Here is a 27,558-nt window from a genome sequence, read left to right as displayed (position 1 = left end):
TCACCTTTAATCGAGTTAAAAGCTAGAAGCTAAAAAAACTTAATTTTTAACTAAAATAAGTCACCCGAGAATCAAACTTCCTACACACAATTTCTTTTATTTTTCTACAATTAAAAAGATCAGATTATGGATCCGGAAAGAAATGTTAAAAGACTTAATAAATTATTTGGAGTTTCTCAGAAAATACGAAAACTCGCCGCTCGTCGAGGAAGTGCAGCCGATCCAGAAAAGGAAGAACTCGAGAAGAAGAGAGTACAAGGATATAAAGATCAGCGACAAAAAAGAATTAGCAACTTAGGAGCAAATCATCGTTATGTACTGGAAATTGTTGCTGACTTTATTGGAATAACAATTGAGGAAGTTATAACAGGATTGGCTGATGATGAAGCCTTCACAGATCTACTCGATGGGCTATTCAAAGCAAAGGCAAATTTTTCGGCTTTATTTTCGAAAGCCACTATGAATGGTTATCCAGTGGCTTCAGGTCGTTATGTTGAAAAATTAAAATATGTACCAATCGATCGTTTGATTTGCTATAAAAGTGATCAAGTTCAAATGGATGGCACCTGGATTGTGGCGTACCGAAATAATAACAACAAATCCATAGAAATTCGAAATATATCGGATGAAATAGGATTGTTTAAAATAGTTTCTGATAAAAAGGACATGACATTGAATGTGGTCAAAACATTAATGCAAAAAATGATCACACCATCTTTGGAAGCAGTAACTGAATTTGGATTGTGTGAAGAAGATCAAAAGACTAAATTCTTTCATGGCTTGGATATGTTTAATAAATTCATAAGCTCCTCTGATGAAACTGTACAGAGTCGAGTGAACTTTGAAGTTTCACATGAATTATTCAAAGGACTCTTATTGGCAAAACATCAAATAGAAGCCAGTTCGAAGATAATTCCTAGGGTGCATCTGGTAGAGCGTTACTTTACCCAATGGCTTAGACAAATTCAGGGCATTTTAGTTGAAAGTAAACAAATTCAAAGGGATGCAAGTGATGCTGGACCTCTGCAAATTTTGGTCATTTGGAGACGATTACTTACAAGGTACACCTCAGTTATTGAGTTCGTTTCATCCAAGGCATTTTTAAATCATAAGACATGTTTAGTGTTATCGAGATCTTCTAAATTACTCAAGGTAAGTAATTTCAAAAGCAATTAACATCTGAATTTAATAAATCCACTAAACATGTTTTATTTTTTGTAGAAATGGATTGAAATCGACGGACATGTGACTTTGGCACTTAACGAGGCTAAGGATAATGTGAGATATATATCATCACTTCAAAAGTTTTGGGATCCATTGTATAGGTTAGTAAAAATTGCTACGATACAATATAAATTTAAAATGATGCCTTTATGGTTTTTTGAAGATCAAGTCCAGATGCCATAATGAGCAGTCTTCCAGGCTTGATGGTAGCCATTAGAAATGTGTGTAAAACAGCACATTTTTTTAACACTCCCAGCAATATAACAGGTCTTTTTGTTAAAATCACAAACCAATTAACAATAACTAGCAAGAAAATCATAACTGATAACAATCATTCGAAAATCTGGAGTATTCCAGCTCGAACACTTATTGAAAGAATAGAAAAATGCCGCCAAATTATGAGTTTTTATAAAACAACATATTTCGAAAACGTTGAAATCATGAAGGAAGCAAACGAAAAACCATGGATTATGTCAGCGGTTTATATTTTTACGAATATGGAAAAATTTCTAGATCGATTGGAAAAGGTATTTGGATCGTCAATATTTTGAAGTTATGTACTTTTGTTCTTATTTTTCTCTTCTAGATAAATGAAATTTCGAACACAGAGTTAACATATGAGATTTTGGATAAAATTCGAATAAGTGGGATGGAAAAATTTGCAGGACAGATTAAATTGGCTAGAGAAATTATCAGTAGTAAACCAAATGATCCTTTGGATTTTCGAATTGAAAAATTCGACAAAGACTATGAAATATTTGTGAAATCAGTCGAATCGGCTGAAGTTCAAATGCAACAATTTGTTAAAGCTCAAGTTGCTGATTGCCCTATGACCGAATCTGTGATTTTAATTCTTAAGAGATTTGAAAAACTTAATTTAGATTGTTTGTGCTTGGATCGAAGATATCTTGAAGTATGTCAAATGTTGGAAAAAGAAATGGTTCAGTTAAAGGACGTGTAAGTTTATGGTTTAATGGTCAAGCAAAAAAAAAAAGGTTCCCAAAATTGGCACATATTCCTACACACAATTATTACTCACTCACTATGTTCCTAATTAGCTTAAATGTTCACTCTAAATATATCAACATTCTCATACTCATGGTTTTAAATTAATTCTTATTTAACTACTGAATAGATACAATCTTGGAAGGAAAGACCCACCAATTCCAAGAAACACTCCTCCATTTTCTGGTCGTATGAAATGGATTCGATCTATTTTTAAAAAAATTGACGAACCTATGAAGGTATTTAATACAGGATTAAGATTAAGATTAAGATTAAGATTAAGATTAAGATTAAGATTAAGATTAAGATTAAGATTAAGATTAAGATTAAGATTAAGATTAAGATTAAGATTAAGATTAAGATTAAGATTAAGATTAAGATTAAGATTAAGATTAAGATTAAGATTAAGATTAAGATTAAGATTAAGATTAAGATTAAGATTAAGATTAAGATTAAGATTAAGATTAAGATTAAGATTAAGATTAAGATTAAGATTAAGATTAAGATTAAGATTAAGATTAAGATTAAGATTAAGATTAAGATTAAGATTAAGATTAAGATTAAGATTAAGATTAAGATTAAGATTAAGATTAAGATTAAGATTAAGATTAAGATTAAGATTAAGATTAAGATTAAGATTAAGATTAAGATTAAGATTAAGATTAAGATTAAGATTAAGATTAAGATTAAGATTAAGATTAAGATTAAGATTAAGATTAAGATTAAGATTAAGTTTTATGATTGTAAACTTTACTTCTAACGCTTACAGTTTTACCAAATTAATAATGTTTTTTTTTTTTTAATTTGTATTATAGATCCTTAAAGAAAGACCCTGTGTTATTGGTCACAAAAAGTCACAGCGAACTATCCAGTATTATAATTATATAGCAGGAATAATAACTCACTATGAGATGACACATCACAAAGCTTGGTTTGAATATGCCGAAGAAGTTCGTTGTCAATTGAATGCGCCAGTTTTGACAAGACAAAAAAACAGTGCAAAATATCGTATTAACCTGCATGAGTGTATTTTTCGACTCGTCAAAGAAACTGAAGCCATGTCAAAATTGAATTTGGGTATTTAAATATTATATTTTACTTATTTTGTTGTATTAATTATTTTTCTGTTTTGATGAAACTTTCGTAGAAGTCCCAAATATTGCAAGTGTTGTGACGTATTGCAAAAAACGTATTTTTATTCCAAGTGATATTTTAAGAAATGCAATCAAGAAATTTGATGATTTACGAAAAGAGATATCTCCGGTGTATATAAATATTATGAGATTTAGATTGAAAGATGTATTATTGGAATTGAGTCCAGGACTGTCGAAGATAACTTGGATTTCAGAAAATTTTGAAGAATTCACACAAGAAGTCAAAAAGGTTTGTATTTTTGCATCGAAGAATTCAATTTTTGTTGTTGTAATCTTAAGAAGTAGTTCCATCCGAGTATCAATTTATTTTTATAACTTAAATTTACCTTTTACATAAAATTATCAGATCTTAATTTTTCGAAAGATTGATCCTTCCTTTGACCCAACGCCAATACACGTTTTACCTGTCAATTTGACAGAATTGTTTTGTTATTAGTTCGATTGTGAAAATTAATTTAAAAATATTTTATAAACAATTCTATATAAAAAGGTGGGGTATTAAAAATTGGTATATTTTTTTTCAAAACCTAGGCTTATACATATGTGTTTAGTTGTTTAAAATGGGATAGGTTGAATTTAAACATGGTAATTGCTGTTAATTTTATTATTTTTGACAGAAAGTTGATGAAGTTGTGACATTCTATTATTCTATAATGAATATTGAAGACATCCGTCTTGCAAAAGAAATGGAAAATCTTTCGAAAATAAGATATGTTTACATACCAACAGAGCCTGTTTCCTCAGATATGTACTTGGAAGAAAGTAACAAATTGCGTCATGATCTTGGTAAAACTTTTTTTCCCCATTTGTATTTACTTAACTTATTTCTTTTAGAGAGAATACTGGAACGTAAATCTGTGTGTATGGAAAGAGCTGTAATTGATATCATCAACATGTTTGTTGATCTTCTAGACTTCCCCGAATTTGATTCGAAAAATCGTCGAGTCTATCAATTACCATCAGAAAAACTTACTGATATTAATTGGCGTACAGAAGGTTCACTGCCAATTGATAAATACGATTGGATTCAATTTAATAAAATCTATCGAGTTATTTATATTGTACCCGAAGATGCTTTGAAGGGATTACAATTTCGAAACTACGAGCATTTAAGATATGAATTAAATCATTTGCGCAACGATTGCATGGATTTGTTTTCCTACTATAATATGAAAATGATTTTAGCTCTGGTGCAGAACTCAAAAAGATCATTGGATTTTATTAAGTATTCGATTCTAAAGTAGGTCAAACGCAATTTGGTGGAAAAACAATTAAATGTAAATACTTTATTTTTGTTTTTTTAGATCGAATTGGAAAAGTGATAAGGAATATAAACCTATTCTCTATACGGAAATGGATATAAATTTAGGAAAGAATTGTTTTATTGTGCCAAGTATTGAAACTATGCAAACAAATTTTCATACTGCAATTCTAATTTGTACGGAAATAAATTATTTTGTTACCAATTGGGGACGTCAGGCTAAGACTTATGAAAGAAAGCTTCGTAGGGTAACAGTTGGTAAGATGGTATAAAATTTGATGAGTTGTTATCATTTTAATTAAAGAGTTTTCCATTGGTAAAATTAACACATTAATTTATTCTTTTAACTTTTTTATTTTTCGATTATATTTTAATTTAGTGTTCAACATTTTCAATTGATCGATGACGTTTTTATTTTTAAATCTAGATCGAGAATTCCATTTTACTTTTCATATTCCTATGGTTCGGCAGTTTAGTTAAAAAGATAAACTTAGTATTTAAAAATAAAAAATAACGTTTGTTGAAAATCGCTTCGCTTGGTGTTCACACTTCTTTGCCGACTCAATATAATAACTTATATAAAACAACTTTTAATATTCTAGGAAATGAGTGCAAGGATAATATAATGATTATATGTTAAAAAATGACAACTGTTTGACATTAATATGGGTTTTCCATACGTAAAATAAATCGATATATTTTTTTGTTTTTGGATTCAATGGGCAAAATACATAAATAGATTTTTTTTTATCCAAGATCAAATTTTTAGATTTGGATTTTTACCAGATTTTTATCCTCTTTTGTACTAATACTAATACAATTATAAAAAATTGTTAAACTGGAAATTTGACAGCCTTACCTGCCGAATTAAAATTTGAATTTTTTATTTTGACTGATGCGACTTGTTCGATTGCATGAACTTGAGCTTAAAATGAGGAGCAATAGTTCTCAAAACATCGAAATATAGGTTAAAGTAAGGATCTTGGTTCATTGAATCAATTTTGATAGCTATAACGACTTTAGATCTATTGTGTTTCATTTGTGCAATTTTATTTTACAATGGAAAACTGAAGCTTATCGATAGCTTAAACATTCCCAACATTTCTAGTCGTATAAATTTAAGGTTAAATAAAAATTTGCGATTCTTCTTGTTGTAGATGAAAATCGCCATGAAAGGACATTTTTTAAATACGTTTCTGAACATAAGGACATAATTCGAGCGGTTCAAAATTTAGCATCTGGATTGATGATTTATAAACAGGACATAGAAGAAGTACTTTTGGTGAGGATCCTTTGCATTTACAACATAAGATTTTTTGAAAGTACAATTTGTATAAATAATTTTGTTTGCATGCTTAGAAAGTATATGAAAAACATAAATATCTTTGGTCTGAGGATCGTGATGATATTATTCAATCGTTTGTCAAAACAAATCCATTGACTGTTGACATACGAGATAAGTTTGTGGAGTACGATAACATAACAAGTAGTTTAGAAAATATGAATCCTTTAGAAGTTGTTGGAGCAATTGAAATAAGAATGCGTAAGGCTTTGGCAAATTCAAAAACACGCATAGCTTACATTTGAAAATGAAAACTTCTTTTAGATAAAGTCATTGTGAAGCTTGTTGAAGAATCGAAAAAGTGGAAAGTTACACTGGGAAGACTTCTAAGTTCACAATACAAAAAACAACTTAACGAAATGGTTGATTTTATAAATGACATGGAATTCATTCTAAGTAAGCCAATCAAAGATTTAGATGATGTCCGAATGGCTATGAATTGTTTGGAAAAAATTCGTGATAACTCAATTCAGTGAGAATTTTTTTTTTTAAATAGTCAAAAACTATTTTATGTTATTTTGGGATTTTTTTATTTCTAGAATGGATATGGATTTGGGTTTGATAACAGACACCTACGATCTATTTTCAACTTACAATATTGCAATACCACAAGAAGATTATGACAAAGTTGATAGTCTTCAGTTAGCCTTCAATAATATGTTGGATAATGTTCGTATAAAATTAGATAAATTATATGCAATTTGTATGATTTCTTTTTTAGTCAAAGAAAACTTCAGCACGTATCGCTGCTATGGAACAACCCCTAATGAAAGAACTTGAAGATGGCATTAGACAATTTGTCAAAGAGTTCAATGAATTCAATGAAGATTTCGAAGCTAAGGGCCCCATGATTGATGGAATTTCAGCCAAAGAAGCAAGTGATCGTGTATTTATATTTCAAAATAGATTCGATGAATTATGGAGGAAGTTTGAAATGTACGGCAGTGGAGAGAAATTATTTGGTCTTCCGATAACTGATTATCCAATGATGCATCAACGAAAGAAAGAATTTAATTACTTGAATCGATTGTACTCTTTGTATATTGTGGTTTTAAAAACAATTGCCGATTACTATGAAATGCCATGGAGCGAGGTTGATGTTGAGAAGATTACCACCGAACTTCAGGATTTCCAAGTCAGGTTTGTAAACTTCTGCTTTTAATAGATCTTCTACCAAAGAAGGTTTAAAAATGTACGTATAATTTAAAATTGTAGAGCGTTTATGTAGTTAATTTTAAGCAACCTTTGAAAACGTAAAATTTCACGACAGAAATTTGTATTCTCTGAGGGTAATCTAAAAAAAACTCCCATCTTTCGAAATTGGGAATCCAGTTTCTGTGGGACCTTATCTCCCATATCAATAATATCTCTCAATTGAGCTAATCCTAGATTTGTAACAATATTGCTTTTATGTACAATTTTTGATTTGCAACTAGGCATCAGGATGACGATTTTCTATGACTTTTAGGTGTCGAAAGCTGCCAAAAGGAATGCAAACATGGCCAGCTTTTATTGATTTAAAAACAAAAATCGATGATTTCAACGAAACCTGCCCACTTCTGGAGCTCATGACAAACAAAGCCATGAAAGATCGTCATTGGGTTCGCTTAAATAAGCTTCTCAACACCGACTACGATGTCACAAGCCCTAAATTCACTTTGGGTAAACTTCTAGAAGCACCTATTCTTCGTCACAAAGAAGATGTTGAAGATATTTGTGTTGGTGCATGCAAAGAATTAGATATTGAAGCTAAATTAAAACAAGTCATAACCGATTGGTCTTCAGTGAACATTCAATTGGGTGCATTTAAAAACCGTGGAGAATTGGTACTTAAGGGTGCTGAAACTCTCGAAATTATTGCTTCCCTCGAAGATAGTTTAATGGTTATGAATTCACTGGCATCGAATCGTTATAATGCGCCTTTTAAGAAAGACATTACTTTGTGGTTAACGAAACTATTCAATACTGGAGAGATTCTTGAGAAATGGATGATTGTACAAAATCTTTGGATTTATCTGGAGGCTGTATTCGTTGGCGGGGACATTTCTAAGCAATTGCCATTGGAGGCAAAGAGATTTAGTAACATTGATAAGAATTATGTTAAGATTATGTACAGGGTTCGTGAAATACCCAATGCAGTCGAGTGTTGTACAGGCGATGAAAGTCTGGCAACAATGTTGAATTTTCTGTTGGAACAATTGGAGACCTGTCAGAAGTCTTTGACAGGTAAGTTCTTTTTTATATATATTTTGGTTTTTTGAATCTGCTACTTATTTTGTTAATTTTGCTTCAGGATACCTTGAGTCGAAGAGGCTTGTGTTCCCACGGTTCTTCTTTGTATCTGATCCCGTCTTACTTGAAATTCTTGGTCAAGCTTCAGACCCTACAACAATTCAGCAACATTTGCTCAGTATTTTCGATGCTGTGGCATTTGTCGACTTCCAAGAAAAAACAACTGATGTCATAGTTGCCTTAAATTCGTCTAATAATGAAAAGGTTCTTAAATCAAAAATGTGTTTACCGTGTTCGTAGTTTGAGTTCAGGGTTTTTTTTAGGTCATGTTAGAAAATGCTGTCCAATGCTCTGGTGGTGTTGAGTTATGGTTAGGAAAGCTTCTCAAAGAAATGCAAGATTCAATGCGAACTGTTTTAGCTGGAATGGCTGTTAGTTTACGTGATCCAGAGTTTAATTTCCCTGAGGAATTCCCTAGTTTTTGTGGACAAGCTGGATTGTTGGGCGTGCAATTGTTATGGACAAAAGATGCTGAATTTGCTTTGAGAAAATGTAGAACAGATAAGACGATCATGAAGAGAACCAATACACGGTTCCTAAATTTACTAAATCATTTCATTGATCTGACAGTTAAAGATTTATCAAAACTGGATCGAATTAGATTTGAAACTATGGTTACGATTCATGTCCATCAAAGGTGAATTATAAATAAAACTTTAAAAAAAATTATCAAACTTACATATGTATAATGTATATTCTTCGTCTATGCAGAGATATTTTTGATGATTTATGTACTATGCGTATTCGGACAGCTGCGGATTTTGAATGGCAAAAACAGGCAAGGTTTTATTATAACGAAGAAAATGATGATATAATTGTTGGAATAACTGATGTTGATTTCATTTATCAAAACGAGTATTTGGGTGTTACTGAGAGGCTGGCAATTACTCCCCTTACTGATAGGTGTTACATAACTTTAGCTCAAGCCATCGGTAAGTTGTAACTTTATATTTTGAAACTTTAGGAATCAAATTCGTTAAACGTTAAACACGTTATTTAAAAAATGTAGAACCCTGTAAAAACGAACATAAAAACTTTAAAACTGTGCGTTCAGCACATGACACAAATTTAGAAACATTAAATTCTGCATTTAAAATAAAGAAGACATCAAAGTCGACGGATTTCTGTTTTGCATCCGAGTTGTTCGAAGTGATACTGTGCAGGTTCAGGCAACACAAGGAAAGTAGTTAGTTTTTCAAGTGTCATGAATTTCAAATTCAGAACTATACTACACAAGTATCAACAAAATTATTGTCTACAAAACACACGTCGGAAAAGCTTAAAGTCCATCAAGATTTGGATTTTGTATTGTAGAGAAATATTCCTTATTTCTTTTTCAAATTTACAAATAACCTTTTTACAGAAATAAATAAATGATGTTGTGGATAAAATAAATAAATCATAGGGTAATAAAGCTCAGCTTTCAGTTGAATGAAAAAACATGATCAATTGTCATTTTGAAATCATTTGACTTGACTTCATAGTTAGGGAGATTTGTCTTGACTAACTTTCCAGTCAACTTTCCAATAAAGTTGCCTTAATTGAAAAGCAATTTTTAGACAACTGGCCAATCAGATGCTACAAACTTGCTTTACTTTCAATTCTCTTATGAAGTCTGAACCTGTCCATTCTTTCAGCAATCTTTATTTTTAATAACACTTATAAGTTTGAAGTAATGATCACAGAAACGTCAGAAGCTGAAAGTGTGTCGTTGGGATCCCAAATTGGAGAGAAGTTCCGGCCTGACATATGATTTCCAGAACTTTTGTTTTATCTGTCACACTTTTTACTGAATGTATACGGATAAAATTAAGCATAATTACTTTTACACAAAAAATAAAACATAACTAAACGTTACTAAATCTCGCTAAAGTCGTCTAACTTTTTCTGACTTATTATAGCAATGGAGATTTTTCAATGTATGAAATATCAAATGTTATGCTTATCAACCCTTACGTTTCGTACTTGACGTTTAATACTTTACGTTTTACAGTTCAAAAGTACCTACCTTAATAAAGTGAAAACAAGATCAACGGTTACATTTAAACATCTTAACAATGAGTCCATCACTCACTATTGTTTTTTAATATTTGTTTCTGATTTTTAAGGCATGTCTATGGGTGGAGCACCTGCTGGTCCAGCAGGAACTGGAAAAACTGAAACTACCAAAGATATGGGTCGAGCTTTAGGAAAATTGGTTGTTGTCTTCAACTGTTCCGATCAAATGGACTTCCGAGGCTTAGGAAGAATATATAAAGGTCTAGCTCAATCAGGATCTTGGGGATGTTTTGATGAGTTCAATAGAATTGAATTGCCTGTTTTATCCGTCGCAGCCCAACAGATATAGTAATTTAAAAAATCACCGATACTTAAACTGTTTAAACAAGCATTCAATTTCAGTATTGTCTTAACTGCAAGAAGAGAAAAACGAAGTAGTTTTATATTCAGCGATGGTGATTTGGTTTCATTAAATCCAGAATTTGGTCTTTTCATAACAATGAATCCTGGCTATGCGGGTCGACAGGAATTACCTGAGAATTTGAAAATAATGTTTCGAACTGTAGCCATGATGGTTCCCGATCGACAAATCATTATTCGAGTCAAGCTTGCTAGTTGTGGTTTCAAAGATAATATAGTTTTGTCACGGAAATTCTTCACTCTTTATAAGTTATGCGAAGAACAACTCTCGAAACAAGTTCATTATGATTTTGGCTTGAGAAATATTCTTTCGGTTTTAAGAACTCTGGGAGCTCAAAAACGAGCAAATCCATTAGACACTGAAGAGACAATTGTTATGAGAGTTCTTCGAGATATGAATGTCTCGAAGTTGATTGATGAAGATGAAGGATTATTCTTATCTCTCATTGAAGATATGTTCCCAGGGATCAAATTGACTCAGGGAGTTTATAAAGATTTACAGAAATCAATTGCTAAGTGTTCGGAAGAGTTAGGTTATGTCAATAATCCTGAATGGAATTTAAAAGTTGTTCAACTCTATGAGACTTCATTGGTACGTCATGGTCTCATGATGATGGGTCCAACAGGATCGGGAAAGACTAGTTGTACCTTAACTTTGCTTAAGTGCTTTACTGACATGGGTCAACCTCACAAAGAAATGAGAATGAATCCAAAGGCTATAACAGCACCACAAATGTTTGGTCGGTTGGATGTAGCAACAAATGACTGGACAGATGGAATATTCTCCACTCTCTGGCGAAGAGCTCTTAAAATAAAAAAAACCGAATTCTGTTGGATTGTACTTGACGGTCCAGTAGATGCAGTTTGGATTGAAAATCTGAACTCAGTGTTGGACGATAATAAAACATTGACTTTAGCCAATGGTGATCGTATCAAAATGGCTGAGAACTCCAAACTTACATTTGAACCAGACAATCTAGACAATGCATCTCCTGCCACGGTGAGTCGAATGGGAATGGTATTTATGAGTTCTTCAGTTCTCAAATGGACTGTTTACATGGAAGGTACAATTTTCGAACTTTTGATATTCAAAGGTACATAAATACAAAATTTTGAATTTTAAGCTTGGGTTCGCAAACGAAATACCCAAGAAGCAGATATTTTTAGACGTTGTTTTGGAGCCATTTACGATGATGTTCATACATTTATGCAAACAAAGTTAGTGGCCAAGATGAAAATTCTTGAGGCAATTTACATCAAACAAATGCTGGAAATCATGGATGGCCTCCTAGAAAATGAACCCAATCGTTCGGAAAAATATTTAGAAAGAACCTTTCTATTTGCTTTGATGTGGACTATTGGAGCTGTTCTTGAAATTGCCGAAAGAGAAAAATTAGAAGATTATATTTTAAAGCACAGTTCAAAATTAAGTAAATAGCAAAACTATTCTAAGTCTTAAAATTCATATACTGTTATTTTTTCCAAAAGAGTGGCCTAAAAAACAACCAAATGAGACAATTTTTGAGTACTACGTTGACGAAAGTGGCAATTGGCAACATTGGAGTACAAAAATTGAAGAATTCATCTATCCTGAAGATAGTATTCCAGAATTTTCATCAATTCTAGTGCCAAATGTTGATAATGTTAGGACAGCTTTCCTCATCCACAACATTGCCAAGCAAAAGAAGCAAGTTCTTCTAATTGGAGAACAGGGAACAGCAAAGACTGTAATGATTAAAGGCTATATGGCTGGTTATGATCCAGAGGAACATTTGTCGAAATCCTTTAACTTTTCTTCAGCGACCACACCAAATATGTATCAGGTACAAAATTTCAAGGAGTATTTTATTAGCAAGTTCAATAAAGCTTTAACATTTTCTAGAGAATCATAGAATCGTACGTAGAGAAGCGTGTGGGAACTAGTTATGGTCCACCTGGACAGAGATCTATGACAATATTTATTGATGATATCAATATGCCAGTGATTAATGAATGGGGTGATCAGATTACGAATGAGATTGTTCGTCAAATGATTGAGCAAAAGGGATTCTATTCTCTGGAAAAACCAGGTTGAGCACCATTATTAGACACTTCTTCTTTGTATTTGTATTATTACTTTCACTGCATTTAGGGGACTTCTCTACTATTCTCGACATTCAACTTCTTGGAGCGATGATTCATCCTGGCGGTGGACGGAATGATATTCCAAATCGACTAAAACGGAACTTTTCAATATTCAATTGCACTTTGCCGAGTAATAACTCCATGGATCAGATCTTCAATAACATTGGACAGGGATACTTTTGCTCTGCAAGATTCAATGAAGAAGTCGTCAATGTTATCCCTCTTCTTATACCTTTGACAAGAATCTTTTGGCAAAATATCAAAGCTAAAATGTTACCAACTCCGGCTAATTTCCACTATGTGTTTAATTTACGGGATCTATCAAGAATATGGGAGGGAGTTTTGAAGATTGCCAGTGAAGAGTGTAGCACTGTTGAGACTGTTTTAAAGGTAAGTTTCTTTGGAATTAGTTACCAATTCTGAAAATCTACCTATTTTGACACTTAAGCTGTGGAAGCACGAATGTACCCGTGTTATTGCTGATCGATTCACTGATGAAAAGGATAAAATATGGTTCAATAATCGAATCATAAGGGACGCAAAGGAAAACTTGGGTGTGTATTTTGAACAATTTCCAGAAAATGAAACATATTTCGTGGATTTCTTACGCGATCCTCCAGAAGGTGGTGAAGATGATGAAGATGTTTCATTGGAACCACCAAAGATCTATGAAGAAATACCAAGGTAGGTTATATTTTGAATTTCATTAGCTTCCGAAGTGAGTCTCAAAGGGATTTCTTTGATTTTTAGTCTCGAGTTCACGAAAACAAAGGTTCTCTTTTACATGGGTCAGTTCAACGAATTGGTACGAGGTTTTGCAATGGATCTTGTATTCTTCCATGATGCACTTGTACATTTGATTATTGTCTCAAGAATTCTGCGTACTCCAAGGTTCAAAAATGTTTAAAAAAAATTCAATACAAACAATAATTTATTATTTTGAAATTGCAGAGGAAATGCGCTCCTTGTTGGTGTTGGAGGCTCGGGCAAGCAAAGTTTAACAAGACTCTCTTCCTTTATAGCTGGTTACAAGTTTTTCCAAATAACCCTTACGAGGGCTTATAATATAACAAATTTGGTGGAAGACTTGAAATATCTTTATAGAACTGCTGGACTAGAAGGCAAAGGAATTACGTTTATTTTTACCGACAATGAAATAAAAGATGAATCGTTTTTGGAATACATCAATAATATTTTGAGTTCTGGAGAAATCGCTAATTTATTTGCAAAAGATGAACTAGGTAAGTGCTAAGAATGTTAAGTATAAGTAATAATTAGTGTATATATTAAACTTATATTTATGTTTATATATTTGTAAAGATGAAATCTACAACGAGATCATACCTATAATGAAAAAATTTCAACCACGAAGGCCACCAAGTCAAGATAACCTGTATGATTTCTTCATATCTCGAGCCAGATACAACTTGCATATAGCCTTGTGCTTTTCTCCAGTAAGTATACTTGCTCCCAAAAAAGTCAACAACATTTAATATCATCAATCTTCCAATAGATTGGTGAAAAATTCCGTGGACGATCACTCAAATTCCCTGGCTTAATATCTGGTTGCGTAGTTGATTGGTTCCAAAAATGGCCTGAAGATGCCCGTGTCGCTGTATCTCGGCACTATCTTAAAGATTTCAACATTGTTTGTTCGGACCAAGCCAAAGAGCAAGTTATTCAAATTATGAGCACAATACACGAGACTGTTTCTGATGCTTGCATCACATATTTTGAACGATTTAGAAGATCAACTTTTGTTACACCAAAATCGTTGATATCATTTTTAGAAAGTTACAAAAAGCTTTACAATGATAAGCGAAAAAATATAATTGTCATGTCAGATCGAATGTCGTCTGGTTTGGATAAATTGGATGAAGCCGGAAGTTCGGTGGAGATTCTCAAAGTCGATTTGATTGAAATGAATAAGGATATTGAGATTGCCACTCAAGAAGCAGAGGTTGTTCTTGAGACTGTTGCAAAATCAACTGAAGCAGCTGAAGCCATTAAAGCTCAAGTTGCTGTAAAGAAGGTTCAAGCTGAAGAATTGGTCACCATAATTTCGGCTGATAAAGAAGTGGCTGAAGCAAAGTTGGAACGAGCCAGACCAGCTTTGGAGGAAGCTGAAGCGGCTTTGAAGGTACACAAGATGCATTTCTTTAAGGGTTTTCTTGATCTTAATGTTTAATTTTTAAGACTATCAAAGCTGCTGATATTGCAACAGTGAGAAAGCTTGGAAAGCCTCCATATCTCATCACCTTAATCATGGATGCGGTGTGTCTGTTATTCCGAAGACGATTGAAGCTTGTAAGTCCAGATCCTGAAAAGAGATTCTTAGTGTCGTCTTGGGAGGAATCACTTAAAGTTATGGCCGATACTAGTTTTCTTCGAAAAATTGTTGAATATCCAACTGATTTGATCAATGCTGAAATGGTAGACCTTCTAATTCCCTATTTTGATTACAGGTATAATTTTGTATAATTCATAGGGAATTCATATATTAAAACTAATATTTTTAGCTTGTACACATTTGATGCAGCTAAAGCAGCTTGTGGCAATGTAGCCGGTTTACTCTCTTGGACTATTGCTATGGCAAAGTATTTTGAAGTGAACAAGGAAGTTCTTCCTCTCAAGGCTAATCTAGCCATTCAAGAAGCCAAACATCGTAAGGCCTCTGCAGATTTGCAGGAAGCTCAGGACATGCTGCAAGCTGCCGAGAAAGAATTGGTAGAGGTACAGAGGAAGTTCGATGAGGCTCAGGATAAGAAGAATTCAGTTTTGGCAGAAGCTAAGAAATGCCAGGACAAAATGGATGCAGCAACTGCTCTCATTGGTGGTCTTGCCGGTGAGAAGATTCGCTGGACGGAGCAAATAGCACAGTTTAAGAGTGAAACAGAACGCTTGGTTGGAGATGTAATTTACCTAACAGCTTTCTTGTCCTACACCGGACCTTTCAATCAAGAATTCAGGACTGACTTGCAGAACTGTTGGCTAAAGGAGCTTTTCGAAAGATCAATTCCTCTATCGACAAATATCAACATTATCGATAGTCTGACGGATCGTTCACAAATTGGCGAATGGAATCTGCAGGGTTTGCCATCAGATGATTTATCCATACAAAATGGAATTATAGCAACTAAAGCTGTTCGGTTTCCCTTACTAATTGATCCTCAGTCTCAAGGAAAGTCTTGGATAAAGCAAAAAGAGAAGGAGTTTTCTTTGATTGTTACTTCCTTGAATCACAAATATTTCCGAAACCATGTCGAAGATTCAGTATCGATGGGAATGCCGATAATTATCGAGGATGTTGGTGAAGAACTTGATCCTTGCCTGGACAATGTTTTGGATAGAAATCTACTGAAAGTCGGCACGACCTTTAAAATTAAACTCGGTGACAAAGAAATTGATTACAATGACCAATTCCGACTGTACATCACCACAAAGCTCCCCAATCCTGCTTACACACCTGAGGTGTCAGCGAGAACTTCAATTATTGATTTCACTGTGACGATGAAGGGACTCGAAGATCAGCTCTTAGGTCGAGTCATACTCTACGAACGCAAGGAACTCGAGGAGGAACGTACTAATTTGGTGGAAACGGTCACTGGCAACATGAAAAAAATGAAGGAGTTGGAAGCAAATCTCTTGCATAAACTATCGACCATTGAAGGAAGTCTCCTCGACGATGTAAGTGTGATTGAAGTTTTGAATACATCTAAAAACACAGCAATTGAGGTTAAGGAAAAGCTTGAAATAGCCAGAATAACCGAGACAAAGATCAACGTTGCTCGAGAAGAGTACCGTCCTGTGGCAACTCGGGGAAGTGTTTTGTATTTCTTGGTCTGCACAATGGCTATGGTGAATGTTATGTATCAAACTTCATTGGGGCAGTTCTTGGAGCGGTTCGATGCCTCAATGGAGAATTCCAAAAAGACGCACATAACGCAACAGAGAATAGCGAGAATAATCAAGTACCTAACTTTTGAAGTTTATCGTTACAAGTCTCGTGGGTTGTATGAAGACCATAAGTATCTATTTGTGCTCCTGATCGCCTTGAATATCGATCGGCAACTGGATAATGTTTCCTATGACGAGTTCCAGAACTTCATTAAAGGAGGAGCAGCGTTGAATTTGAATGACTGTCCACTAAATCCATTCCGCTGGGTGACCGATGAGACTTGGCTGAATTTGGTACAATTGTCACGTCTCCATCAGTTCGCGACTATCTTGGATAAAGTAACCAACAATGAGCGTGGTTGGCAGAATTGGTTCAAGAAGGACAATCCTGAAAACGAAGTTATCCCCGATGGCTATAATAACTTGGATCCATTTAGAAAATTGCTCCTGGTGCGATCGTGGTGCCCAGATCGAACAATTGCACAAAGCCGAAAGTACATAGGTAATTCATTGGGACAACGTTTTGCCGAGCCAATTATCCTGAATTTTGATGAACTTCTTGAAGAAAGTAAACCACTCACTCCGATCGTTTGCTTTTTGTCCATGGGATCTGATCCATCGCCAAATATCGAAGCACTGGCCAAAAAGAACGAAGTGAAATGCTTCTCCATATCGATGGGTCAAGGTCAGGAAATTCATGCAAGAAAATTGATAGCCACCTGTCTAGAGGAAGGTGGTTGGGTTTTGCTTCAGAATTGTCACTTGGGACTGGAGTATATGAATGAACTGACACTTCTACTGTTGGAACTTGAGAAGAACGGAACTGGCTTCAGGAATAATTTCCGAGTTTGGATCACAACAGAGCCTCATAACGATTTTTCAATTACCCTTCTCCAAATGTCTGTTAAGTTTACCAATGAACCTCCTGCTGGCATTCGAGCTGGTCTCCAGCGGACCTACGGAAATTTATCACAAGACTTCTTAGACTACAGCCAGTCGGTGTTCTATCATCCACTGATATTTTCTATATCATTCCTGCATTCCGTTGTCCAGGAGCGTCGGAAATACGGTCCACTCGGTTGGAATATTCCATACGAGTTCAATTTTGCAGATTGGTATGCCAGTTGTTTGTTCGTTCAAAATCACCTCGATGACTTGGATCCGGTAAGAGGAATCAGTTGGAGCACTGTTCGTTATATGTTGGGTGAGGTTCAATATGGTGGACGGGTAACCGACGACTATGACAAACGCTTGCTCAACACCTTTGCCAGAGTATGGTTTAGCGATGAACTTTTTTCGGAAACATTCCAATTCTTCAAAGGCTATAAGATTTTTTGCTTTAAAACAAAAGAAGACTACTTAGATGCAATCGACACGATGAAAACGGTTGATCCGCCACAGGTTTATGGATTTCATTCGAATGCCGATATCACCTTCCAGACAAATGCTACCAAATCCATTTTGGATACCATTATTTCCATTCAACCAAAAGGTGAGGAATTCTTAAGTGTTTTGTAATTTTTATTTGATTTTGACTGGGTTTAGAGTCCTCTGCTGGAAGTGGTGAAACCCGTGAAGATAAAGTTGCCAGAGCAACTAAGGAAATGTTAAGCAAAATGCCTATGCCCTATGATATTTTTGAAGTCAAGGAACGCCTCAAGGCTATGGGAGCTACAAGCTCAATGAATATTTTCCTACGACAGGAAATCGATAGAATGCAAAAAGTTTGGAGTTTTCTTATGATTGATTAAATGGCTTAGTTTTTATATTTTTCCCAAATCTAGATTATTATTCTGGTGCGAGTAACTTTAAAAGATTTGCTCTTAGCCATCGAAGGTACGATCATTATGAGCGAACAGTTGCGAGATGCCTTAGATAATATATTCAATGCAAGAGTTCCGACTGTTTGGAAACGCGGAAGTTGGCTTTCTTCAAGTTTGGGATTTTGGTTTACTGAGCTACTTGAGCGGAACAATCAATTCCAGAATTGGTGCTTTGGGGTAATTACATGGGCAAGAATTAAAAAGTTCCTGTGTTGTTAATTGCCCTTTCAGAGTCGACCTACAGTTTTCTGGATGTCTGGCTTCTTCAATCCTCAAGGTTTTCTCACAGCTATGAAGCAAGAAGTTGCCAGAGCTCATCATGGATGGGCACTTGATCAAGTAACTTTACACAACGATGTACTGAAGTTGTCTACCGATGAGTGCAAAAAACCACCAAAAGAGGGCGTTTTCGTCCATGGGCTCTTTGTCGATGGAGCCGGTTGGGATAGAAAAACATCGAGACTCATAGAGGCAACGAATAAGGTTTTATATGTAGCTATGCCTGTAGTGCATATATACGCTATAAATTCTGTTGCACCAAAGAATCCAAAGCTATACACAGTAAGTTTGCTGACTGAAATTTCATGAAAGATTTCATATACCTACCATAAACCTTCTTTTTTTTAGTGTCCCGTTTATAAAAAGATGAATCGAACTGATTTGAATTACATAACTCCATTATGGGTTGCTTCCATTAAACCCCCTGAACACTGGATACTTAGAGGAGTGGCTCTTCTTTGTGATATCAAATAACTAGACTTTTATTTGTTTTGTTTAATACAAATTTATGTTTTATTTTTTAATGTTAATTAATTACTAATCATTATATATTATTTACACACCGACATATTAAAAAAATACGACTTATCATTTAGAAAATAGTTTGAAGATAATCCATAAATGAGTCTCAATGTTGTAATAGGCTTTTAGTTTTTTGATGAATGAGCTTAGAACACAGTTTATGTTTACTTTCTTTTTTAGAAATTATCAAAATGATTCATTTGTTATTTCTGTTTTTTTTTATGTTGTTGTTCAATTTCGTCCCAAAGGATTTCCTCTACCCCAAGCATTTCCAAATAATCGATTGCCTGCTGCAGGGGGATTTCTTTCAGCTGTTCGTTGATTTACTGGTGGAATGCCGAAGCCATGAACACCACCCGAAACGTCTGGGAAATATGATTTCCTTAAAAAATAGAAAACAAAAAAAACACAAATTAATTTTAGTAGATAGACTTAGAGACACAACTTATAAAAAAAGAGAATTGTAGAGCCTTTAAGGTTTTTGGGAGAAGTTTGAGTTATACAGCATTTTCGTATATTTTCTGGTTCAAGAAACTTGATATTTACCTACTTCATGAAAAAATCCGACAAAGCTGAATTTTGGTGGGAAGCTTCATTTATACGTCTTCAACACTCCATACAAATATTAAAAACAGGTTGTTGGCAGATATTATAGCTTATGTAAAATACAATAAAGATTTGGAGAGAAACCAAGAAGGCTTGTGTTAAATCCAATTGCATGAGTACATATTTGTGAAAGTGGTATGTTCAGTCTGTTCGAAACTCGGTTAAAAAAAAGACTATTTTTGATTGGTATAAATAAATTCTTAAGAAAACTCCAAACCGTATTTTGCTTCACTTAAGTAACTGTAATATGAACGAATTTAATGAGAAACATTATAACGGTCATGAGCCAGTTTTTTATAGTTTGGTTCACGCGGGGAGGAGCAATACTAAAAGTGCCATCAAGGTGGACGTCTGATAATCTCGAACGATATTTGTCCTTAAAAAAATTCATTTTTGAAACATAGTAGCCAAATTGATAGATAGTTTTTTGCAATATTGATATTTTTCTGGACCATGCTTACCCCAAAAATTTTTCAGTGGATGCAGTTTTAAACATTTGAAGGGAAACATCTTGAAGGTCAACTAATTCCAATTGTAATGAAGCTTTTGAAAGGTCGAATAATTTCGGAGTCACGTCAGTCCATTCTGCTTCTGCAGTGACTTCGTAAGGCAATTTAAGGAATTGAGATAGCTTTCCAATCTCTGCAAAATGTCGGTATTTTACAGCAAACTCGGTTTTAAGATCTGATAGAAAGTTTGAAAATTCCGCAATGTCTCCTTCTTTAGAGTTCTTATTTTTATATTCAAGAATTGTTGAGAAAAGAATACATTTTTTTAGCAATATAATTTTCAAAAACACCCAGCTTACGACGAAAAGCGGGCCCGCTTCCCATTTCCTTGTAACTGGATGTTATGCTCATTTAAACGTTTCAGAACATCTTTAGAAAATCCAAAGCTAGTACATTGCGCATTGCGCTCTTTTGTTATAAACGGCAAGTGCTTCCTTGCTTCCGTCTTATCCAAGTTTTGCAAGAGGGAGATAACTTGCTTTTTAATAATCCAGAACCGTTCAATAACATGATCTTTACCTAGACAACGTATATTGCTGTGTTGCAGTAAGTCCCAATACGACGTTTCGAATTCAGAAAGAAACTTTTTTTTTGTGGAAACGTTTTTAAACACGAACAATTATTAAACAATCGATATCGAACGAAAGCTTTTTATTCAGTTTTCACAATAAGCCTGAAAAAAAAACGATTGTTTATATTTTGCATTTGTGCTTAGCCGGCCATATTTAAAATTTCGTAAAGGAGTTGCAAACGCACTTGCTTGTGTGTTAGAGAAGCATTTTTTAGTTTAGTTAAAACTAACATACGATCTATGGCTAAGTTTGACTTTTCGTGATTCCGCAGTTTGACCTTTCGCCTGTTGCTGACCGATGGTTTAGTAGGTGATGAATAAATGGGTCTATGCTAAAAGCACTTTCAAACAAATAGTGCAAACTTTGGCTGCTGTGTCACTTATAGAAGTTTGAACTGTCAATTTAGTTACGAGTTGTTTAGTTTGTGGGATGTTTTAAGTAAAATTTGTAAAAAAAATAAAAGATTTCGAAAGGTTCTTCACCGTAAGAAAATCTTCAATTGAAGTAATCGAATTTTTGAATGAATGAGTCATCCGACGTAAGGAAGTGATTAAGCACAAGACAACTCTATGTCCTCAAATTAAAAATCGATGTTTTCGAATGAGTCTTGGAGATAAAGAGTCTTTCTTTGGTTATAAAGATCATTCTAATTGAGTAAAAGTAGTTAAACGGTTATTGTAACTATATGTGGAATAACAACAATAATGATCAAGAGGAATTCTGCGGGTGGCAATTGTATGATTTGCACCATAAGGATCTTTTCCTTTTATCAAAAGTTTACTCTTGCACTTAAGTAAGTAAGTAAATCATTCATTTATTGTTTCGTTTTGCTCATGGTACATTTTTTATGAATTTTGCAGCTATGGCATTGACGTCAGCTCGGTTAGATCGGTTAATAAATAATTTTCTAGCTTTAAACAATAAACAAAAATTAAAAATTTTAATTAAATAAAGGGGTATGCTCATTTTCGGCCCGGAGTGTACACCAATAAATTTGGTATTAAATTAAAGGTTGTTCTAAGCCGGATATATTTGCAGAAATATTTTGTCGATAACTCATGGGAGATCTGAGATATTTGAGATTGAAGTTCGAAATGTCCAACCATTAAAAATCAGCACTTTTTCGACATAAATGCTAATATCTTTGGATATAGAAAAGCTAGGAAAATCAAATAGGTATTAAAATAAAGGTGTCAAAAATATCTTTCAAATGAAACTAAAATTACATTTCTATGATTTATATATTTTGAGTTACTTTTAATCAAACCTTTCAATAACAGCATTTTTTAGTCAAACTTTTGTACAATAATATCTTTTAAAATTCAATGATGACATTTTTTTTTGGCACCAATAAGTGGCTTAGTTCACAACCTTTATTTTTATATATAATTTTGTAGGGTTTCTTCAACAATTTATTCATTTTGACAATAATTATTCAAAAATATGCTCCTAAAATACAAAAAAAATCTTCTTTTCAGGAAAAGAGTGCTTTCCATTCAAAAGTATTTAACACTTCTACTGTTTCATGCAGCGTCAGAGATTTTTTTCCAAAGGTTGCATTTCTGTATGCGGAAAAAACGGGACATATACTAATGAAGTGGAAACCATCTTCTTTTGCTTTTAAATCACATAGCGTGCAAAACTGATTAAAACTGCCGTTGTATGGTGATCCGTTTAAGCTAAGAACTTCACATCTTGTTTTAAATATTAAGGATACTTGACTGTAATTCAGTGAATCATTAAAGTAGTTTGATTCCATTCCATGATTCAGGTTCAGTTGTGAGTAAAGAATCCTGATTTGTGATTTTCGAGCTTCCTCCATAAGAGCATCGCGTTTCGAATTTTCATAGCTTTGTATGATTTTGTAGAAAACCTCTTTAGCATGTTCAAATTTGATGGATTCAGCGATATTGTTTCTCCACACGCGTTTTCCAGAGCTTTCCATACCGACATCCACCAGCACCCGTTTCTCAGCTCATAAAGTGCCATTCGTTTTGTCTAGGTCTTCATGATGGGATAAAACCTTTAAAATGTAGTCTGTTTGTAATTTAAGCGTGCTAGTAAATATTTTTGGAAGTCCTGTTTCCAGATACAAGGCATAGTTATGTGTTTTTAGGGGTAAATTAAAAAGTGTCTTCAAGAAACATCTGTGAAACTTTTCTACCTCCTCGTATTAGTTGATTCCCCATACCTTGGCAGCATATCAAAGCGAACTTTTTATAACAGCTTCAAATATCTTTTATTTCGCAGATAATACTATTCGCTGGTTTGAAAATATGTTTCTCCAGGCTAGATTTAACAAACTTTGTGAAATCTTGGCTTTGACATTGACGTGATTTTTAAAATATATTGTTTTATTAAAAATCACTCTCAGGTACTAGTAGTCATTAGTAATCTGTACAGGGTTTCCATTACAGTGCAAATTGTATGCAGTGTGGTTACGTGCAGATCTCGAGAACCCCATTATTTTTGATTTATATACATTAATGACAAGTCCCCATTCATCGCAATAATCAGCTAGACGATTTATCATTAGTTGGAGATTTTCAGAAGACTCAGAAAGTAATACCAGGTCATCAGCATATAAAAGAACATCTACTTTCAAGTCCGCAATGTGGAGACCTCCAGGTAGATGAGCTTCTACATAATAAATAAAAAGTGCAAATAGAAGAGCACTTAAAAGGCATCCTTGTTTTACACCAGAGTTTCGAACCATTCCGAGTACGTCGAACCATCCCAGACAGCTGCTTATGATTCTGAATACATTTCCTTTACGATTCGGGTGAACTGCGTAGATATACCTAGCTGGGAAAGTTTTTAGAAAAGTTTATTCCGATTCACCATGTCAAAAGCAGACTTGACTTAAAATCAACGAAAAATGCATAAACTTTCTTATTCCGTGCTTGGAATGCTCTAACGATGGAAGTCAGCATAAATATATGGTCGACAGTGGAAAATTTTTGTCTGAAACCAGCTTGGAATTTGGTCAGAATAATTGGTTTCAACCCATTACTCAAGCCTGTTAGTAAGTACACCAAAAAACACTTTTGAGATGACGTTTATAAACGATCTAATTCTAATTTTAATAATTTAATTTTAATTATTATCTAATTTTTACATCATCCTGTTTCCATTTGAGTCTTGGGATAAGTTGAAGATTACTTTGTGTTGTAGTTTTTTCTTCTGGCCATTCAATAATAATTGGCATATGATCTGAGTAGTTTTTACTTTCTACTTCAAATTTTTGTATGTAGGAGATCAACCCTCCTACGAAAGTATAATGACCCTCAATGTCTCCGTTAGTACAATGATTCAAAATTATGCAATCATACATCTGAAGTACTTCAATAAGATTGATACCATTTTGGTTGCATACACTGTCCTTGGAACTTCTACTGTTGAGGTTTATTGAAGAGTTATTTGTACTGCGGATTGACGTTATTTGTAAGTTGTTAGTTCTTGAATTAAAGTCGCCTATAGTGAGAACACTTTTATTTGAAAGTTGTAGCATAATGTTGTTAAATCGTTCGTAGTCTTCAGTCCATTTTCGTACAATTTATGTAAATCGGAAGAATGTATTTATTGTTTTTGTGTAAAAGTTTTACAACCGCAGCATTACACATTTGTTCGAAACTAAAAGTATTTAGTAAGGATGTTTTTATACCATACAGTATTCCCCCGCTTGCTCTACCTTTTGTATGTGCCTTAACTGCCGCATTCGAAATTCATTTAAATATTTTATCCTGTACTTTATTGAATTTAATTTTCATTGTGTTCAAGTGTTTTAAGGTAGAATTAAAAAAGTTAAATAGACAAAGTTACACCTAATCAATAAATGCTTTTTAAATAATAAGTATGTTTACTCTATTTAAATTTAATAGGTTATTTTTAGAATTTATAAATACGAATTGATGGGTATTTGACTTGATATGTCGTCGAAAATACTTTAAACTAATGTTCAACCTTTAAAGTATTTGTATTTACTTGTATGAATAAGTGAAAAATGTAGGCAATTAAGTTTCATTTCCATCATCACCCACACACACTTTAGTGTTATTTCACCAAATAAAGCCTAACTAAATAATGCTCCCTCTTCTTTCCAAAAAGGCCACGTCATCTCATCAAACATTTTAAAAGTCAATAAATCATTATAAATAAATACTTACAAGATACCAGGTGTTTCAAGGAAAGAAGGTCCTCCCAATTCTTGGGGATATTGGAATTTCAAGAAGAAGTATAAATGTCCAATTAGAATTCCCAAAAGTGAATCAAATCCTCTGCAAATAAAAAAAATCCCATAAAGTAGGTATTTGTCAGGACTTATCACTTTTTTTTTTTTAATTTCTTACCCTGAAGATAGAATCAAGTTGACACCCAAAAGCACCCAAGGCAAGTACATTGCCTTGAATCGCGTTCCGAACCAGAAGTTCACAATTGCTTCTTTATTCAATTGACACCAAACATACAGAACCGCCAGAACCATCGGATCCATAAGAATGTACAAATTGAAAATGACTCCACTTATGGCACAACATATCCATTGGAATATCAAGAGGAACAGATAGTCAGCGGGACTGGTCTTGAAGTGATCAGTTTCAAGACGCAGTGAATAGTTGTAGAGGAAATAACAATTCAACATAAAGTGGAAGCCCGTATTGGGTGAGAGTGGATAGTAGAATAGAGCTGTTATAAATCTCCATATCTGTATTTTGAAGAATACACACAAAAGGTTTCAACATTATTATCAATGGTAAGATAGATTGATTTGATTTAAATTACCTGAAACTTCTTATAAATTGGATTCCAATCTAGAATCAATAGCTCTGGAGGCAGAATTCCAAACCGGGCTAAAACACTTATGCCAACTGTGGCCGAGAGCCAGATTTTTGTGAATCGAGGTACATTTTTGTACCACGTACCTATGTCTGCCATATTTGTTGAATATTTAAAAATTCAGCTGTGATAATAATTCAGCTTTGGTTTAAATTTCAATAATGGTAATAATTTAAATTAAAAGAAAATTTTATATCGTCACCGTATGGATTGTAGTTGAAGTTCTTTTGCAAATAATCAAAATAATTTGAAGGAAAAAAAACTATGTTAAATTTGACAGATATGGTTGACAGAAAACTACGTGTCTTTTTTGGTACATTTTTGAGGTGCGTTCTACTACAATATTAAGTGAGCGACATCTAGTTTTGAAATAAGTGATAAGAGAATGTTTATATATTTTATATCCGCATCCGCTATAGAATTGTATTTTGGGTTTTTAAGTTTGAAATTAAATTTTCTTACATATTATTTATTCTCAGTTATTGAAAAGCAATAAAAGTCTCTGTTTTGTTAGACCTGGAGTTGCAGTTTTTTGTTGGCGTGATTTGTAGGCTTGAATTGTTTTTTGACGCAGCTCATTTTGAAATTTCACAGTTTTATATAATTTTCATTTGATATTGTTAAAAAGAGACATGGAGCTGAAGTGGCAATTTTCAAATAAGAAAATAAAATATTGGACAGTATAATGTGAACGTAGTAAACAGGTTATATTAAGTTTTAAAAAAGGAATCTTAATTATTTATTTATTTTCTCAAATTGAAATAAAGGAATTCACACTTTTACTGATTATTATAAACGGAAACAAAAAGATGAGACCAAAAAAATGAGAACTATTTTCAAAATAAAGTAAACCATTTTTTTTCACACGAGATTTTTAATAAATAATTTATTGTGAAACCAAGTAGATTCCTTTATTATTAAACAAACACATACAAATATAAACAGAAAAAAGAATTATCTGAAATTAAATTTTAGGGTTCACGAACGGAACCTTTCGAGCTTTTTTCGCCGAAAAATCGTTGATGATTTCGTTGAAATCCAGTTCTCGGGGTAAATCGCTTTCAATGCGGATTTTTCCCATAGTGCCTTTTTTTTTATTATTTTCATTTTTGAAAATGACCGCACTCCATTGCAATTTGTTACCTTCAAAACCAAATACATTCTCAATGCAATTTCGAGGTTTGTTTGTTTTGAAATTTTGCTTTTCGAGAATTTGGTAGTAAAATTGTTCTGGCGACTGATATGTTAGATAGTCCTTTTCCTTTTTGTATGAGTCAATTAAAGACACAAATTGAACCAACTCATTACTAAGATTAGTCTCTAAATCATCCGGATACACTTTCACCAATGCCTCTGCAGCAGCGTGCAAATTTTTAGCATCCATCTTCTCGATGTGATTCAGGAATCCAAATCTCGAACGTACAGCTTATAAGCATGCAATCTTTCAGTAAGAGAATCGGATTGCTGGTCAATCACTGAGATGAAGGCGGATACTTTGTATTTTTCCTTGGGTGACAGATTTGCGAGCGGATTCACCCTCACATTTTTTCGCTGTGGTGGCGGGTGCGTGATTATACATGTTCATCAATATGGGATATTTTTTTGGCTGCTTCCTAGTATTTATCAAAATCATGGAAGATATGCTGGTAAGAGCTTCTTCGATTTCCGAACAGCCGTTTACTAAGGCTTTCGTAGCT

The 27,558-nt window shown here is 33.7% G+C and overlaps 2 protein-coding genes across 2 annotated transcripts; one reads left to right on the top strand and one right to left on the bottom strand.

The window, feature by feature from the left end:
• Nucleotides 1-119: 119 nt before the first annotated feature.
• Nucleotides 120-19,306, top strand: LOC129950924 (dynein axonemal heavy chain 8). Its single transcript, XM_056062878.1, has 36 exons — nt 120-1,152; nt 1,222-1,325; nt 1,388-1,751; nt 1,811-2,181; nt 2,360-2,468; nt 3,045-3,306; nt 3,377-3,612; nt 4,001-4,169; nt 4,218-4,623; nt 4,688-4,902; nt 5,802-5,926; nt 6,004-6,187; nt 6,251-6,458; nt 6,526-6,655; nt 6,708-7,126; nt 7,455-8,212; nt 8,280-8,482; nt 8,542-8,915; nt 8,990-9,210; nt 10,387-10,624; nt 10,679-11,760; nt 11,821-12,126; nt 12,185-12,519; nt 12,579-12,765; nt 12,828-13,210; nt 13,269-13,504; nt 13,571-13,711; nt 13,772-14,061; nt 14,141-14,274; nt 14,334-14,960; nt 15,017-15,285; nt 15,340-18,209; nt 18,263-18,441; nt 18,502-18,717; nt 18,772-19,101; nt 19,168-19,306. Exons 1-36 carry the CDS (start codon nt 127-129, stop codon nt 19,291-19,293), a joined length of 13,833 nt encoding a protein of 4,610 aa, XP_055918853.1. The 5' UTR covers nt 120-126; the 3' UTR covers nt 19,294-19,306.
• LOC129950925 (derlin-1) lies at nt 19,300-26,112 on the bottom strand. Its single transcript, XM_056062879.1, has 4 exons — nt 25,808-26,112; nt 25,378-25,730; nt 25,195-25,305; nt 19,300-19,723 (listed from the first exon to the last, which is right to left on the bottom strand). The coding sequence occupies exons 1-4, from the start codon at nt 25,958-25,960 to the stop codon at nt 19,573-19,575; spliced, it is 768 nt and encodes a 255-aa protein (XP_055918854.1). The 5' UTR covers nt 25,961-26,112; the 3' UTR covers nt 19,300-19,572.
• Nucleotides 26,113-27,558: the final 1,446 nt, after the last annotated feature.

This window comes from Eupeodes corollae, chromosome 3 (assembly GCF_945859685.1).
Source record: "Eupeodes corollae chromosome 3, idEupCoro1.1, whole genome shotgun sequence".
Lineage (NCBI taxonomy): Eukaryota > Metazoa > Arthropoda > Insecta > Diptera > Syrphidae > Eupeodes > Eupeodes corollae.
Note: the sequence above shows the minus strand (reverse complement) of the source record. Positions and strands in the feature narration are given on the sequence as shown.

Coding starts and splice junctions, on each gene's coding strand:
- LOC129950924 (XM_056062878.1), top strand. CDS start 127: ATGGATCCGGAAAGAAATGTTAAAAGACTTAATAAATTATTTGGAGTT. Junction 4,624..4,687: donor ATTAAGTATTCGATTCTAAA/GTAGGTCAAACG, acceptor TTGTTTTTTTAG/ATCGAATTGGAAAAGTGATA. Junction 13,505..13,570: donor ATCTATGAAGAAATACCAAG/GTAGGTTATATT, acceptor TTTGATTTTTAG/TCTCGAGTTCACGAAAACAA.
- LOC129950925 (XM_056062879.1), bottom strand. CDS start 25,960: ATGGCAGACATAGGTACGTGGTACAAAAATGTACCTCGATTCACAAAA. Junction 25,731..25,807: donor CAATTTATAAGAAGTTTCAG/GTAATTTAAATC, acceptor TTCAAAATACAG/ATATGGAGATTTATAACAGC. Junction 25,306..25,377: donor AACTTGATTCTATCTTCAGG/GTAAGAAATTAA, acceptor TTTTATTTGCAG/AGGATTTGATTCACTTTTGG.